At 40.6% G+C, this 15753-nt stretch overlaps 1 protein-coding gene across 1 annotated transcript in view; it reads right to left on the minus strand.

The window, feature by feature from the left end:
• agbl4 (AGBL carboxypeptidase 4) overlaps positions 1-15753 on the minus strand; it is a 439604-nt gene that overhangs the window by 2836 nt on the left and 421015 nt on the right. The window contains exon 11 of the mRNA XM_055015739.1: positions 15100-15262. Within this exon, the coding sequence (XP_054871714.1) occupies positions 15100-15262 (163 nt within the window). The remainder of the gene's footprint in view (positions 1-15099; positions 15263-15753) is intronic.

Genomic DNA, 15753 nt, shown 5'->3' on the forward strand with positions numbered 1-15753 from the left:
AGCCACAGCTGCAAAAATACTGCAGGCTAAAACACCCAACTGTACGGAACGGAGGTGAAAAATTTCCACAGATTGAAGGCACTCTAAATTTTTCATATCGATTATGTACATTTGCATGATGCATTCAAACCACTAAATCTACAAGTAGATTTTGAGACACGTGTAACATGAAGCAGTATTTTTACGAAAAGGGCCTTAAAAACATCCCCTCCGTCATGGCCGACACACCCAGCGAGCTCCAATAAATAACTGGCGACAAGCACCAGGAGAAATGAGCAGCGTAAATCCTCCAGTTACACCACACTGCTGAGTTTAGTGGAGCTAAATCAGCTGCATTTCACTCACGTCAGCCGAATGCACGACGCCGGTATGAATCAGACAAAAGCAATTACTTATACACTGGGGCCTAATTTAAATGCAGAGGTGAGCGCACACATCATCCCCCTGCCCAACCGTCCCTCACTACATTAGGGACAATATCAATAACTTTGTGGCCTTTTTAAAACAGCTGAGCGCCTAGTGCTGTTGCTAAGCCTGCGATCATTAAGCTAGCAAGACGAGTAATGACGCCAATCAGGTTCCGATGATGAAGAAATAGCAAAACACTAGATGCCGACAATGTTCCCAATCAGCAGGAGTGAGCGTGTAGTAAATGCAGATAAATAGGAGCTAACACAAGTAAATTTCATCTGAGGTGAGTGGACTGGAAAAAACACGTCATTATGAGCTGCCAATCTGTCCGTCCACCTCTTTCAGACACATCTCCATCCTCTACAGTTCATCCAAACAAACAGATCCAGAGCGGGTTTTCTCTATCTGGTGGCACTGATGAGTAGCTACCTCCATCCTTCACCGGGCTGGAGCATGATGGAGCAACACGGAGACGTAATCCGTCACTTTTCCCTTGTCATTACCTTGGTGATACTCAGATACGACCTGTCATCTGCTGGACTATCTGTCTGTGTGATTGAAACAACTGGCATACAGACAACAACAAAAAGCATTTAAAATAAGAGGGAAAAACAACAACAAATAGATGGTGTTTGGTCATTTTTCTTTTCCCTTTTCTTTGAAATGATAAAAAAAAGACCCACGCTACATAAATTCTAGTTGCTAAAGGCGAAAAAGCAATTCCCCAAAAGCTGTTGGACTTGTAAACCATCCATCTGCAGGTTTGAGCAGGCTGCCGGGGCGTACACCTCCGGCTTTGTAGTTTGTCATACCTCAAGCAACACACAAACCAGACGGTATTACCGGGAAGTTAGGCCTGTAAATTTGCAAGCCAGCCCCTCTGTAGCGAGTCTGTCACCTTGGCCTTTGATGGCGTATTGATGTGTATGTTCAGGAGGCTGAGCAGGACTTCATTCTTCACTCGGCAGGCTGATGGCAACACTCTCCACATGACTCCACACTATGTTTATACCCCATCTGGCTGTTTGTCTGTGAGTCCTGCATCAGGCCAGACTTGCTGTGAGTGTGTGTGTGTGTGTGTGTGTGTGTGTGTGTGTGTGTGTGTGTGTGTGTGTGTGTGTGTGTGTGTGTGTGTGTGTGTGTGTGTGGGTGGGGAGCCCTCACAGTGTGTCTCATTAAACACAACAGTCTGATGATACTGATTAGGTTGAGATAAAACTATGGACGAACAAAAGAAGGTTAAGCCCTCCTGAATGTTGCCTTTATGCTAATTTTAATGCACAATAGTTCGACACAAAACTCCACAGCCATGTCAGACTATCTCACAGTGATAATGCAGCTATAAAATTAACCATGTTTGCTCTCTTTTAGACCTCCACTCCTTCCATTTAATCTGAAACTGAACATGCTGGCTTCATGTCTTCATAAAAGCTGCAACGACAGGTCGGACCTGGACACATATCTGCATCACTGGCAACGTGGCACAAGTCTGAATTTCATGTCGTCGCATAAACAAATAGGCACGCACAAGCCACAGCCCTTTGAGTGCACTATTTGGAAGGTATTTGGGGGATTTTTCCATATTTCAGCACCAATACTGGTCCAAAAACTTCACAGAGAGCAAAAGACACAGTTTGTGCACCAAATTCACAAACATTTTTTCCCGTTAGCTACAATTCTACATAAACTACAAACTGAAATGTCCATAGAAAAATCATAATCTCAAGACAGAGATTCACTAATAATGAATGTAATCCGGGTTTTGACAAAAAGTTAAAAGGAGCTGTTGCTTCCAGCTATTAGTAAGACTCTTTCCTCCAAATCAATTAAAAACCTGCAGGATCCATAAGAGTAGAGAGTTGTGTGCATTTACACACATGGAACAACAGCAGTAATTTCTTTAATTACTCATAATTGTATATTATCTGCAAAAAAAAAGAGACAGGATTGTTTCGGCTCTAACAGAAAGTCTCACTTTGTACTTTGCGTACACTGTGTCATGTCTTACACAGCATCACAGCCAATATACTAAACTTTACTGTTGGTAAAGTAGTCGTTAGCTTATCATCACACATAGACATCATTTTCAGCATTAATAAATTTGACAGTTATTTATTTGGACAGATAAGCTGCTGGCCTTGCTGTTAGCTTAGATTGAGTCTTTTGTTTATAGGTATGACATATTAGACATCACTTGATGGGCTGTCAAATCTCGCCTGAATGATGATTTAACAGATTGATGAAGCAGCAATGTTGCTCTTTTCATGTCTTAAACGAGTATTATTTTTGCATGTTAGAATGCTAATTTGCTAAATGCAGCTGATGGGAATGCCTTTATTCTTTCTAGTATGTAACGTAAAACCATAAAATTGACGATGATGATGCTGAAGAAAAATTAAATGATAAGCAAAGTTATTACAGTTAATCACATGGAAAACATAAATGTATATAAAGGATGCTGAGAGAATTCATCCAGTAAAGATGTCAAAGGATACCTGAGATATTTGCTCCATTAGTGGCTCAAGAGAAAAAGTTTAGAGAAAACCAAAATCATTAGCATTAACACTCTGGAAACCATTAGAATCTATACAAACTTTCATGGAAACCAGTGCAACAGTTGTTGAGGTAGTTTGGATCAAAGTTGTGGATCAATTAACCGATCAGTGAGAAGGCTAATAATCCCAAGTACAGTCATGCAGCTATTATGGCCAAAAAAAAAGGCACATATGAAGATAATTCACCACCAGGAGGTGCTGGATAGACAAAAAAACTGTCTTCCGCTAAATGACAATAAAACTGAAGTGACTGTTTGATCCACCAGCTACTGAGAACCAAACTACATGCCTGAATGTTGACAAACAGATTAACTCCAAGGTAATAAACTAAGATGCATCCTCTGTCTGAATGACACAAAGACTGTGACTACAGCAGTAACATCCTTGAGGAAATTAATGCAGTTCATATTGGCCGCTTCTATCTGTTGCAAGACTCCTAACCGGTACCAAAGAAATGAAAAGCATCGCATCTGTTCCTGCATCGCTGCTCTGGCTGCCTGTTTACTACAGAATCGATTTTAAGCCATGCATGGTTTGGCACCTGGGTACATTTCAGGACTTTTCTCTGCCCTAATTTACCCCCAGGCTTCTTGGATGCTCAACAGCAGCTGTTAACTGTACCAGCAGTAGCTCCAAAGCTTCAAAACAGCTTTTATTTAATCCAATGTTCCTCCTCCAGTGACATTTTTAAGAAAAATGTCAAGGCGTACATGTTATTAATGGCTTTTGGTTGCTTGTAATGGCCTTCATATTTTAGTATTTTCTATTTTATTTCAGGTATTAATCTTGCAAGGTTTGGCTTTGTTTTTAGTATTTTATATTTTTAGTTGTTTTACAAATAGATTTTTACAAGTATTAATAATTTTTTACATTGCTGCCTCACTGATAACTTGTGCAGCACTTTGGTTAACTCATGATGTTTAAGCATTTTGTATTTATTTATAATGCAGCAAGAGATGTCTAATTTTGTTGCAAAGTTGCAAAGACAAACAACTTCTATTCTATTCTATTCTATTCTATTCTATTCTATTCTATTCTATTCTATTCTATTCTATTCTATTCTATTCTATGTACTTTCTAGAGCTTCTTCTGCTGACTCTAAAATGTCTCAACCACGAGCAAAGCACAGCAAAAGTCCTGCTGTCAGCTGCAAGAGTGAACACAAGACTCTTCGTACACATCTAGCATCAGAGGAACTGAAAATGCAGAGAGAATGTCCTTCCTGAAGGGGGCGTAACCAGCAGTAGCATTTAAAACTAAAGACCTGAAATAATTCATTTAGTCAGTTGTGATTATAGTAAAATGAACCCTTTTTGCACAATTTTTATTTGTATTATATTTTCATTTATTTCATTTGAATTTTTTTGTAATGACTTTGCCAACCCAAAGAACTGCTAAACTGCCACGGGTTTTCATTTAGCAATGACTATTCTATTCTAAAATGTGCTCTGATTGAAATGTGATTTAATCTGATTCATGCGTCTGCTACTAGAGATGATACACTGATGTAAACACACACACTCACACAACTGTACTGTTTACAGTGTCCTTGTATCCTTGACGTCTTCTGTGTGACCTCTGGAAAGTTTTCGATGTTTTCCTCACTTCTCTTCCATCAGCAGAGCTTGGTGCCAGTCCTGAGCTCTTTGGCCAGGCACGCTCAGCGACAGAAATATCTCCCGGACCCCACCGAGCGCAGATGGCCTCTCAGCTTGGCTTATCACGACTCACCGTCTATTACAGGAGGTTTTGTGATGGACGGTCGGCTTCTGAAGGAGAACCTCTTCCACAGGGTGAACGGTCGGGGACACAGAGGATGCCCTGCTGCTGCCTGGCCCGTTGCCGGGGGAAACCGTGGGCTCTGGAAGCAGGAAGTGATGCCGGCGTGAGCCAGGACACAGTCAGTGGGCTGCAGCTCGGATTAGAGTGGTGGTGGAAATACTCAGAAAAGCTGCTTCAGCTGCTTCAAAACGCAGCCTGTGTTGAATTAACACATGCTGATAATAGTTATTCAGTCTGAAATCATCAGGGGCCTTCTGCTCAGACATGTCTGGTTTACTGGAAACTTATTTTTATCATGAACTATAGATATTTAGAATGGTATCTGTGAAACTTTAGATTGATATATTAACTGCTTTGGTGAAATTTTTAAAAATTGCATGTTGACCCACTTTCAGCTCATCAAAATTTGATGTTTGATTTACAGCATCTCAGGAACTATTAAAGATAAAATTCTGAAATCTTTACTGTTATTTCTCATCATACAATTGATTCAGAATCTGTAATACTAGATGAGCAGATCAGACTACTATGTGTGAAGTAAAATATGAAAAAAGTGAAGCAATCATGAAAAGTCACAACTTTGAATAAACATTAACAAACAAAATGATAATGCAGAAATCAGCTGGTGATATTTTATGAACCATATGTAGCTGCATGACACAATAATACAAAACTAAACATAAAAAATACCTTTAAATATGAAATATTTGGCCACAGAAATGAAAAGAAAGTTTGACAAGTTGTACCACAAAAACATTTTCTGGATAGCCAAATAAAATTAACAAAATATATGCATATGTATTGTTCATCTTCAGGCCCCACAATGTAGGCTGGAAAAAACACAATGAAAGGGTGCATATTATACTGAATTCATTTACATTTAGATGCTTGAAGGTAGACTGTTTAGCAGGTCTTATACATGTCTTCACACTTTAACTTTCTGCACAGTCCAGCTGTGACTTTGGTTTTAAAGGCCAAGTTTATCCCCAATGGAACACAAAGCAAGAGGATCCATTTTGATCCTATTAAACAGCTTCCACGGTGATCATGAGAATAAATTTACCACTAAAGTCTTGCTCACATTAGTAGATCAAGTTACCATTAAATATATGTCGACATGAAAGTTTCTACTAGAAAAATCCCACTGATGCTAATGTGATAATTCTTAAAGAAATAATACAAAATTACCTGGCAAGTCTCTTCCAAACCAATGTTGAAAATGAAAAACATACCCATATTAAAAATTAACATATATTTTATTAGTTTTACTGTATTGTATAGAGATCCATTTGAAACCCCAGAACTCAGATCTACTTGGATCTACCAATATTTTTGTGGTACAACTTCTCATACCTGCTCAGCCAGCTATGAAAATTCAACAAAAACAACTTTCCTTTCATTTTTGTGGTCAAGTATTTCATATTAAAAAGTATTTTATATATTTAGTTTTGTCTTATTGTGACATGTAGCTACATACGGTTCTGACAATATCACTAGTTGACTTCTGCATGACCAATTTTTCTTTTTTTTTTTTGTTAATGTGTGCTCAAAGTTTCTTCATATTTCAGTGCTCTCATTATTGTATAATTGTATTGTATTTATGTTCTTGTCCAATGCTGCAGATTCTAAATCAGTGGCATTATGGGTAATAATAGTGAAAATTTCAAGCTTTTATCTGAAAAAAAGAATGTTTTTTAAATGCATTGCTCTGTAAAAGGTACATGTACTGTTATCTCCTAAAGTATTTGAAGGGTTGGAGTAGAGTGGTCTAACCCACTTTCTGTAGTTTTTGAGAAAAATGGGTTCAAAGTTTGGTGTTTTCATGAACGGTCTAACGTTAGAACTGCCACCATAACGCTAGGTTTGAGCTGTGGTGTTAGACCACTCTGCTTCTAACCCTCTCATTTGAGATATGAAGTTAAAATTTGACAAATGTGTTTAGAAATATCCCCATTTCATGCTATAAAACTTTCAGGCAAATCAGACATTGCTGAGCAGAAATTGCTCTAAAAGTTTGATGATTGAGATGGAATATTGCGTATTATGCGTCTTCATCTTCACGGGGTTGTAAAGTATCATCAGATCATTGTGTAGTCATTATCCATCAGTGGGGAGGTCACTGAGGTGTGTGTTCAGCCTGTCAGTGTCTCTGCTGCTGTCCCTGAGGTGTGTGAGGTGTATTCTTTAACATCTTGTACACATCGTGGCCTTGTCCAATCAATAGCAGGTCACTGTCATGCTCAAGGGCACGCCGGACTCTGATGCTGATGAGATTGTGGGACACGTGAGATGGAGGCGGCGTCATGACTTGTTTACTGCACATGTTTGCTGTCAGCGCGGCATTTAGCGTCTTTCACCGCCACGTCTCTTGTGCCCGGTCCTGCCAGACAGACAGACAGACCGACAAGGTGACGAGCAGACAACAAGGCCCCTAGTGGTAAAACGAACAAGACACGTGGAGAATGCTGTCGAGATCAGACGGGAGTTAACAAGGAGACGAGCAAGGGGATGCTGGAGCCATCAATACAGGCCACTGACAGGTCCTGTCACCGCTCTGACACGTAGAGGACTAATTATCAATGCTAATTAAGAGGCTAGTCGACAACAGCAATACTGAAAGGGACATTTTTGTCCCCAGCAGCGAATCAGCGGACTGAAAGACCTCACGTCCTGCTGCCCAAAGGGACAAACAGGAGCTGATTGAAATCCCTGACAGGACAAACTGTCACTGTCAAGGAGACGAGCTCTGAAACCTGAGCAATAAAATGAAAAAAACACCTGTTTTCTTACACTATATGCACTAATCTTTTAAAAACAGCATATAGATACTCTTTTAATATGGCAATTAGTATGTTTCTTTCTGTCATTTGATGGTTCAGAAGGAGCAATTTGTTCCAAAAAGTTAAACAAAGGAAGACACTGTAAAACAAAGAGTGAATTAAAGTATAAACACACACACACATCTCATCTAAGTACCTGCACTTTATAGCTCCAACTCTGCCTTTATGTTCTTTGTTATTGCCGACATTAATCCATTCATTTTTATAATGCTACAATACAATGGCAGAAGAGATAATAAATAAAAATGAACTCACAACGAGAGATGCTTCAAAAGATCTGCACTGCCAGCAATTATCTGTGGTTTACAATGGATTCCTTTAAGTTTATTTCTAACATTTCAGCTGCTCACTCCTGATCTCAAACTGGCTGTTCAACCGCTTTGAGTAGGTTACACATCGCTGCCTTCAACTCCGACACTTGCTGACATTTTACAAGCTTTCAATTTTTACTCTTCGACTGAGAGTTCGACACAGTCTCACAAAAGACGTGTAATAGTAGGAAGTAGATCCACACTGTGTTATTTTACACAGAAAAAGGCTGTAAATTTGTGAGATGACAAAGTTTTTTAGGGGCTTTTCATGGGAAATCGCTCTAGAAATATAGAAAACTACTGTGTGTATTTCATGTGTTTTACCCGAATCAGGATATTTTCCTGAATCTGACCAAGTAGTTCAGGCTCTGAAGCCTTCTGAAGTAGTTTTGTAGCATAAAGAAAAGCAAAAAACAACTAAAAACGAGAGTAAATTGTGATTAAAAAACCCTACTCAACTCAACTGGGATGAAAGTCCTGTGGTTCATCCTGCTGTCGTAACCCTTATGAGGGCTTTGATGCTGGTTTGAAGCAAAAAGAAAAAGACACCATGACGTTGGCGCAGGTGAAAAGAAAATAAACCAAAAAAACTGTAGAAATCGCACAATTTTACAGCCTTGATTGTGCAGCTGACACATTTTGGATCAATGTAGCTACATTGGACACAGTTACTGTAAGCCTTGAAGCACGTACGGTTGGGTCTACAGTGTGGCCTTTTTATTTGCATTTTCCTCATAACTTCATAAGTTCAGGAAATAGACACATCAAATTTTCAAAGCTGAAAAACACATTTGAGTTCTGTTAAAAACTGCAACCAAATCAATTTTACATCCACTTCAGGTGTCATAATCTAAAGACTAAATGTCATTTTAGTTCAGAAGGATATTTTAATAACCAGCTTTGAGCATAAACTTTGAAAAGGGCATTCTGGGTAAACTTTCAGGGTCATATTAGCATCCATCCATCCATTATCTATACACCGCTTAATCCTCACTAGGGTCATGGGGGGGCTGGAGTCTATCCCAGCTGACTCAGGTGAAGGCAGGGGACACCCTAGACAGGTCACCAGTCTGTCACAGGGCTACATACAGAGACAAACAATCACTCTCACATTCACACCTACGGGCAATTTAGAATGATCAATTAACCTCAGCATATTTTTGGACTGTGGGAGGAAGCCGGAGTACCCGGAGAAAACCCACGCATGCACAGGGAGAACATGCAAACTCCATGCAGAAAGATCCCGGGAAAGCCGGGACGTGAACCAGGGATCTTCTTGCTGCAAGGTGAAAGTGCTAACCACTACACCACTGTGCAGCCCTCATATTAGCATGTTACAACAAATTAAAGGCTGTACCTACATTTGCCACCAGGTTCATCTTCCAGCCATAATTCCTACTGTGTCCAATCAATTTTCTAACATGATGATGCTTTGAACCTGCACATATGCAAAATTTTACATTCTGTTTACCAGAGTTAAAATATGCGCATGTTAGAATACTGTTCTGATACAGAAGAAATTCATATGTACAAGATGAGCCTGAACCAGCACTCCAGTGTGTCTTTCAGCCCTGAAAGTTTCATGTTTCTGTCTCCTGTACTTATAAAGTTAAAGAAAAAAGAAACGCAAATTAAAAGGTGCAAAATTTCAAACCATCTCTATGTAAAAAGGCCTCTAAACGCTAAAGATATTCATAAGTATTAAGGTAAAATTTTCACTTAAACTTCCATTTTAGCTGCTATTTCAGCTTCTTTCAGCATTCAAACTATTTTAAAAGTTTCAACCACACATTTTCAGCCGTGAGCACAACTTCAGAACGAAATTTCCAAACTTTCTCCGACTTTGGGCCTTATCAGCGTCCACACAAAACCGACTGAAAACACAAGTGAAGGTGTTTGTGCATGAGTGTTTGTGCATCTTTGCATGTACTCATGTGAGGACACCTGGTCATCTGAGCATGGCAACAATATTTGTGCAATCGACTGTGTGCATAGATGCCGGTGTGTCTGTGTGCGCTCGCCTGCATGTGTGAGCGCCTATCCATTTGTGCGTGTCTGTGTGATATGATGTGTATGATGTGCGGCAGTGAAGCTTATTTGCCTCCGAGCTATACCATTTGCATACTTGTCACAGCCTGTCCACGGGCGTCACGTTCACTGATGCATACTGTGTTCCATTGGCAGCTCTGGTATTCATGGAGGCCCGCTGTTATGGTGAGTGTTTGGCACTCACGCACATGAAGGGAATGGGGAGTGTGTATTTGTGTGTGTTTCAAAGCCAGCTGACCCGACTGTCAGGACATCCTGTATCAATGCATCCACCCATTTGCTGATGTTGCACAATCCAGATGAATAACCCATCGATGCTGCGCTTGATCAGACTATCAGTGACCACGTTTGATGCGAAGACATTCCCAGAAATTTGTACCAAGCGACAACTTTCAGGGCCTGCAGTTCCTAAAATGGCCACTAGAGGCTGCATCCAACAGCGAGTCAATCTCCATAGACCTCCATGTTAAAATGCTCAAATTTACAGCAGAAATAAACATGTTTACAACCTGGTATAGAAAGCACTTTTGATCTCTTTAGTTAATTTCCTCGTTAATGATGGAAGGTGAATCTTATATAACTCACCCGATTAAATTCTACAAAGTCTTAACACTCTGAACTCCAAAGCTCTTCTGGCACCTTTTTCCACTGTTTGCTCATTTTTCATTTTTGGAGTATTTTAAGTTAAAATATCCCATCTTTAGCTGATTTTATCCTTTTGCTTATGAACTTCAAGCAGTTTCTGTGTAGGTTTTTAGTTGTTTAATTGGAATTTACTTTTGTTGTTTTTGTTTGTTTGCTTTTTGCTCCTGCCATGTTTTTCCTCACACATTTGTCACTACAATATAGTCTTGCCCTTCCATGGAAACAGAAGAACCATGACTAGAAGAAGACAGAACTCAGAAATGTCCTCTGTGCAGTATGAAACAGTTATCATACAAAAAATCCTAATTACTTGAAATATTTAGTTTACAAAAATTGGAAAAACTTGTAATTAACATACACAATGTTTTTCAAAGTGTCCACAGATGTTATTGATACTGTAAAAAATGGTGACACTACATATTACAGATATTTTACTACTTAGATTTTAAATGTATTTCCATACTTGTCTCTTATTTTCTGTTTAAGCACAGCCTGCAGTTCAGCCGAACAGTCACTACATTTTTCTGATATTACTGTTAGCTGCAGCTGAGTTATTAATGAATGCAGAACTTTTTTTTTTCTTTTTTACAGAATCTATTTAGTGCAAATGGCTTATTTTATGGTGAATATTTACCTGAAACATGCATAATTGAGTCATTAAATATGACAATTCTAAGGTTGGATTTGGTTAAGCTTTCTAACTGAACCATACATCACTGATGAGTAGTTCAAGGACTGTCGGAAACGTTAAAATTTGATGATTCTTTCTGTTTCTACAGTTACTGGCTCAGATAAATGGCGTAATTTTGGTGATTTTGTAAAAATAACACGCCTTTAAAATCTGCCAGAAGGTTTTGGGGTACAGAAGGTTGAGCAAACAACTTTTAAACTAGATATAACTGATAAATTACTAGTAAATTGAGAACATATGTTAGCTTCACCCACAAATCCATTCATTCATTTTCTATACCTACTTTATCATATATAGAATAAAAAGATTTTGTCTAAATATCATGATTTTAAGCTAAGATTGGTTAAGGTTCTGTTTTTACAGTTTCTGGCATCGATAAATGGTGAATTATTGGCGTTTTTTAAAAATATGAAAGACCTTTCTAAGCTGCCAGCAGTTTTTAGGATTCAGAAGGTTAATCTTATGTATACAGTCTATAATCTTATGTGAGATTCAGGGTGTGGCCACTTTAACTGACAGGTGGGAGGAGTCTGGCACTGCTGAGAGGGCGACAACCGGAGTCACAAAACTGAGCTTCATTGGGAAACCTACAAGTGACGTCACAGAAGGTCTATCCATCTTCCTGTACAGTCCGTAGGGAAGACTGTAGCTTCCTCTGCATGCATTTCTTCACTTGCACGAATCAAGAAAGATAATTGCATTGAAATTCTCTCCTGAAGATCTGCACATCTGGACTGACAGAAGAAGCAGCTGCTCTTCGAAAAACAAGAGCAAAAAAAATAAATTCAGTAATTATTCAAAGTCAAAGAGATTGCTGTCCCTCCACAGTACAAAAAAGAACACACACATATACACAGTCAGTAAGTAGGCTCATAAAAAACACACACTGTACACACACGCACACACACGCACACACACACACACACACACACACACACACACACACACACACACACACACACACACACACACACACACACACACACACACACACACACACACACACACACACACACACACACACTCTGCAGAAAGCGTCAAGCTGTGTTTTGAACGAGATCCCAGATTCTCTCAACCTTGATCCATTCCACTTTCCAGTTCAAACTCTGCTGTTGGAATTAGAGGCTCCAGTAAAAAAAAAAAGAAAACAAAAATGCTGCTGCACTCAATATAAAACAGGAGGAAAAAAATCTGCTGTTTAAATCCAGCACTGCAGATTTAGCTCTCTGGATCTGATGAAATCACAGAGGAGAGACGTATACATGCAGGAGCAGGTGGAAAAACACGAGGAAACGCACACACAGGTGCTAAATGATTAGAGGACAAAGAGAAGACAGACACACAATAGAGGTTGTCCCCGCTGTTTCCGAGAAGAGGATTCTCAGCTTGACTAGATGATATAATGAGCTGTTATGTTCTGGGTGATGAGATGAGAGGAAAGGACGGAATAGAGGAGAGAGGAGGACGCGAAAATCAAAAAACAAACACACACACACACACACACACACACACACACACACACACACACACACACACACACACACACACACACACACACACACACACACACACATATACTGTCGTTTCCCTTCAAACTGTGACAAAAGTCTCAGCTGAGAGAAAGGTTAAGATTTCAATTTTGGTGGCTGCAAGTCACAGTGGTGTTAAAGGGGAGAGTCGGGAGAGATGAGAGGGTGAGGGCAGTGCATTTGGAAGGTGGCGGGCATTATTATTTATTTGCTTTAGAGGTCTGCATGTGTGTGTGCGTCAGGTGAGGAGAGAGGAAGGTGGTGGTGGGGGATGCTAAAGGTCTCTGTTGATGATTTGCACGCTCCATCGAGCTGACTGCTGGGGTGTAAAAAGTGACATGGTCGGTTCCTTCAACCTGCCTGACCCCAATCTCCACTCGACACCAGGTCCCGGCTCCTCCTCCTCAGATGCCTCCCCCCTTCTTTTTTTTTTTCACGCAGCTAAACACGAATACACAAAAAAGCAAAAAAAGAAGTCTCCCGCCAGACCTCATAATTTGACCTTCAAAGGAAATCTGCACACGGACACACAAGCAGCAACCACACTCCTTTTTTTTCAGTGCCACCATCACACTCCTACTTTCATTTGTGCATCACAGCTGTAATGCAAGCCATGACATTGCATGAGGTTAGCACTTTCACCTCACAGCTAGAACATCTCTGGTTCACAACCCAGCCTGGGATCTTTCTGCATGGAGTTTGCATATTCTCCCTGTGCATGTGTAGGTTTTCTCCAGGTACTTCCTCCCATTGTTCAAAAACATCCATCCATCATCTATACTCTGCTTAATCCTCATTAGGGTCCTGAGGGCTGGAGTCTATCCCAGCTGATTTAGGGCAAAGGCAGCGGAAACCCTGGACAGGTAACAGTCTATCACAGGGCTACACATAGAGACAAACAATCACACTCACACCTACAGTCAGTTTCAAATTATCAATTAACCTCAGCATGTTTTTCAACTATGGAAGGAAGCCGGAGTACCTGAAGAAAACCCATGCATACACAGGGAGAACATGCAGAAAGGTCCCAGGAAGGTGGGGACGCCAACCGGGGATCTTCTAGCTCCAAGGTGACAGTGCTAACCAACGATCCACTGTGCAGCCAAAAACACGCTGAGGTTAATTGGTGATACTAAGCTGTCTGTAGGTGTGAATGTGAGTGTGCTTATTTGTCTCTGTGTGTAGCCCTGTGATAGACTGTTACCTGTCCAGGTGTCCCCTGCTTTCACCCTGAGTCAGCTGGGATAGACTCCAGGCCCTCCGTGACCCTAATGAGGACTGATTGGTGTTGGATGGATGGATGGACATTGCATGAAAAACACATAAAATCATGCATGAATTCACCTGTACAGGCTTATTTTTAATCATTCTCGTTGCATGTTTGCCACTAAATCCCCTTAAAACATCACCGTAAAGACTTCTGAGTGATCTTTTCATCTCTAACTTTTCATGTGTTAATGAATCGTGACTTTCCTCAGCTGTGGCAGCCAGACTGTTTCCAGCTATCGGCACTAGAGGGCACTAGGGCTTCGTCTATATCCAGCTGCCCCTTCCACCAGCAGAGGATGTGCAGGGGAGCACATACTTTTCATATGTAGGGTCGTTATCGCTCTCTACAAATCTCTCTTCCTCCCTCTTCTCACTCACTCTATCGGTGAGATCAGAGCCACTGGCCAGCTCTCAGGAGCTCTTCAGCCCCGAGAAGGTCAGTCGAAGGAAAACTTCCTCCCATCTGCCTCCATTAAGGCACCTGCGACCTTCGCTTTTATAGCGTGATGAATGTATGTGTGTGTGTGTGTGTGTGTGTGTGTGCATGATAGTAGTTGACAGGGATCTTGTTTGCTCCATTGTTCCATTGTTTATCGCAATCAAAGCTTGAACTGTGCGCACACGGCACTACATATGCCAACACAGGCCCCCTTTCTCCTCTCTCCTTTGTAAAGGAAATCAATAGACGCAGCTATCACATCCCTATTCTGTCACTGCACATCTGTCGCAACAAGAGGCAACAAAGAAGCAACATGCTTTTTCTAACGAGTACACATGACCCGAAATACACAAACACAGTCGCTCGTACACACACGTTCACACACTCTCCCAGCCAAGAACATTAAAATAACGACTCCAGTGATTACAAGATCAGTTGATTTCAGTGGGAGATTGTTGCTGCAGGAACAGTTTGTGTGTGTGAGACAATAAGACATGAGAAATTAAGGACAATATTACTGCTGCTGCTCTCTATACTTTGAAGCATATCTTTCCTTTTCCACGCGGGGCGAAGGATACATGTCTCCTCGGTGTAGGGCACGGTGGCGGTGCTGCCAGCTGTCATGTAGCTGTAGAAGGACACCTCCAGAGTGTAGCAGTAGGACGTGTCGTCAAGGAGACCGCCGAGGAAACGTCTACCAGTACCGGCCTTCACTACGTCACGGTTAAAGGAAGTGTTGGACTGAGGAGACACAGAAACAACGACATGTGAGACACTGAGGTGGTTTATGGAAAGAGACACCTGGGCTCAAGTCCTCAGAAAAAAACCCACTCTGTGAACCCTAACATCTGCCAGCTGGCTTGAAAAACATGTTCTGTTCAAAAAAGTGCCAAAAGTACACCCTTTGTCAGAGCCAGAAACTAACAAAATAGAAAAAAATGCTGCCTTTTCACCCTTCTGGCAGTCTTTGAACTACTCATCTGTGGCAAGTTGGTTCTATTGGAAAAATTAACCAAATCTAAGCTTAAAATTTTAATATTTCATCAAACTATTTATTCTACATTTTCTAAAAATCCTTCAAATTAAGTTGTTTACACAAGCCAAACTGTGCAAAAAGCAAAAAAATCTGTCCTGCTTGGCAAAACCAAGAAGCCATGAGTGACTAAGTTGTTATTAACAGTCATGTGACAAAAATTCAGCAACTTCTTGGCTAAACTGCTGATAGGAAACAG

This window comes from Amphiprion ocellaris, chromosome 2 (genome assembly GCF_022539595.1).
Source record: "Amphiprion ocellaris isolate individual 3 ecotype Okinawa chromosome 2, ASM2253959v1, whole genome shotgun sequence".
Lineage (NCBI taxonomy): Eukaryota > Metazoa > Chordata > Actinopteri > Pomacentridae > Amphiprion > Amphiprion ocellaris.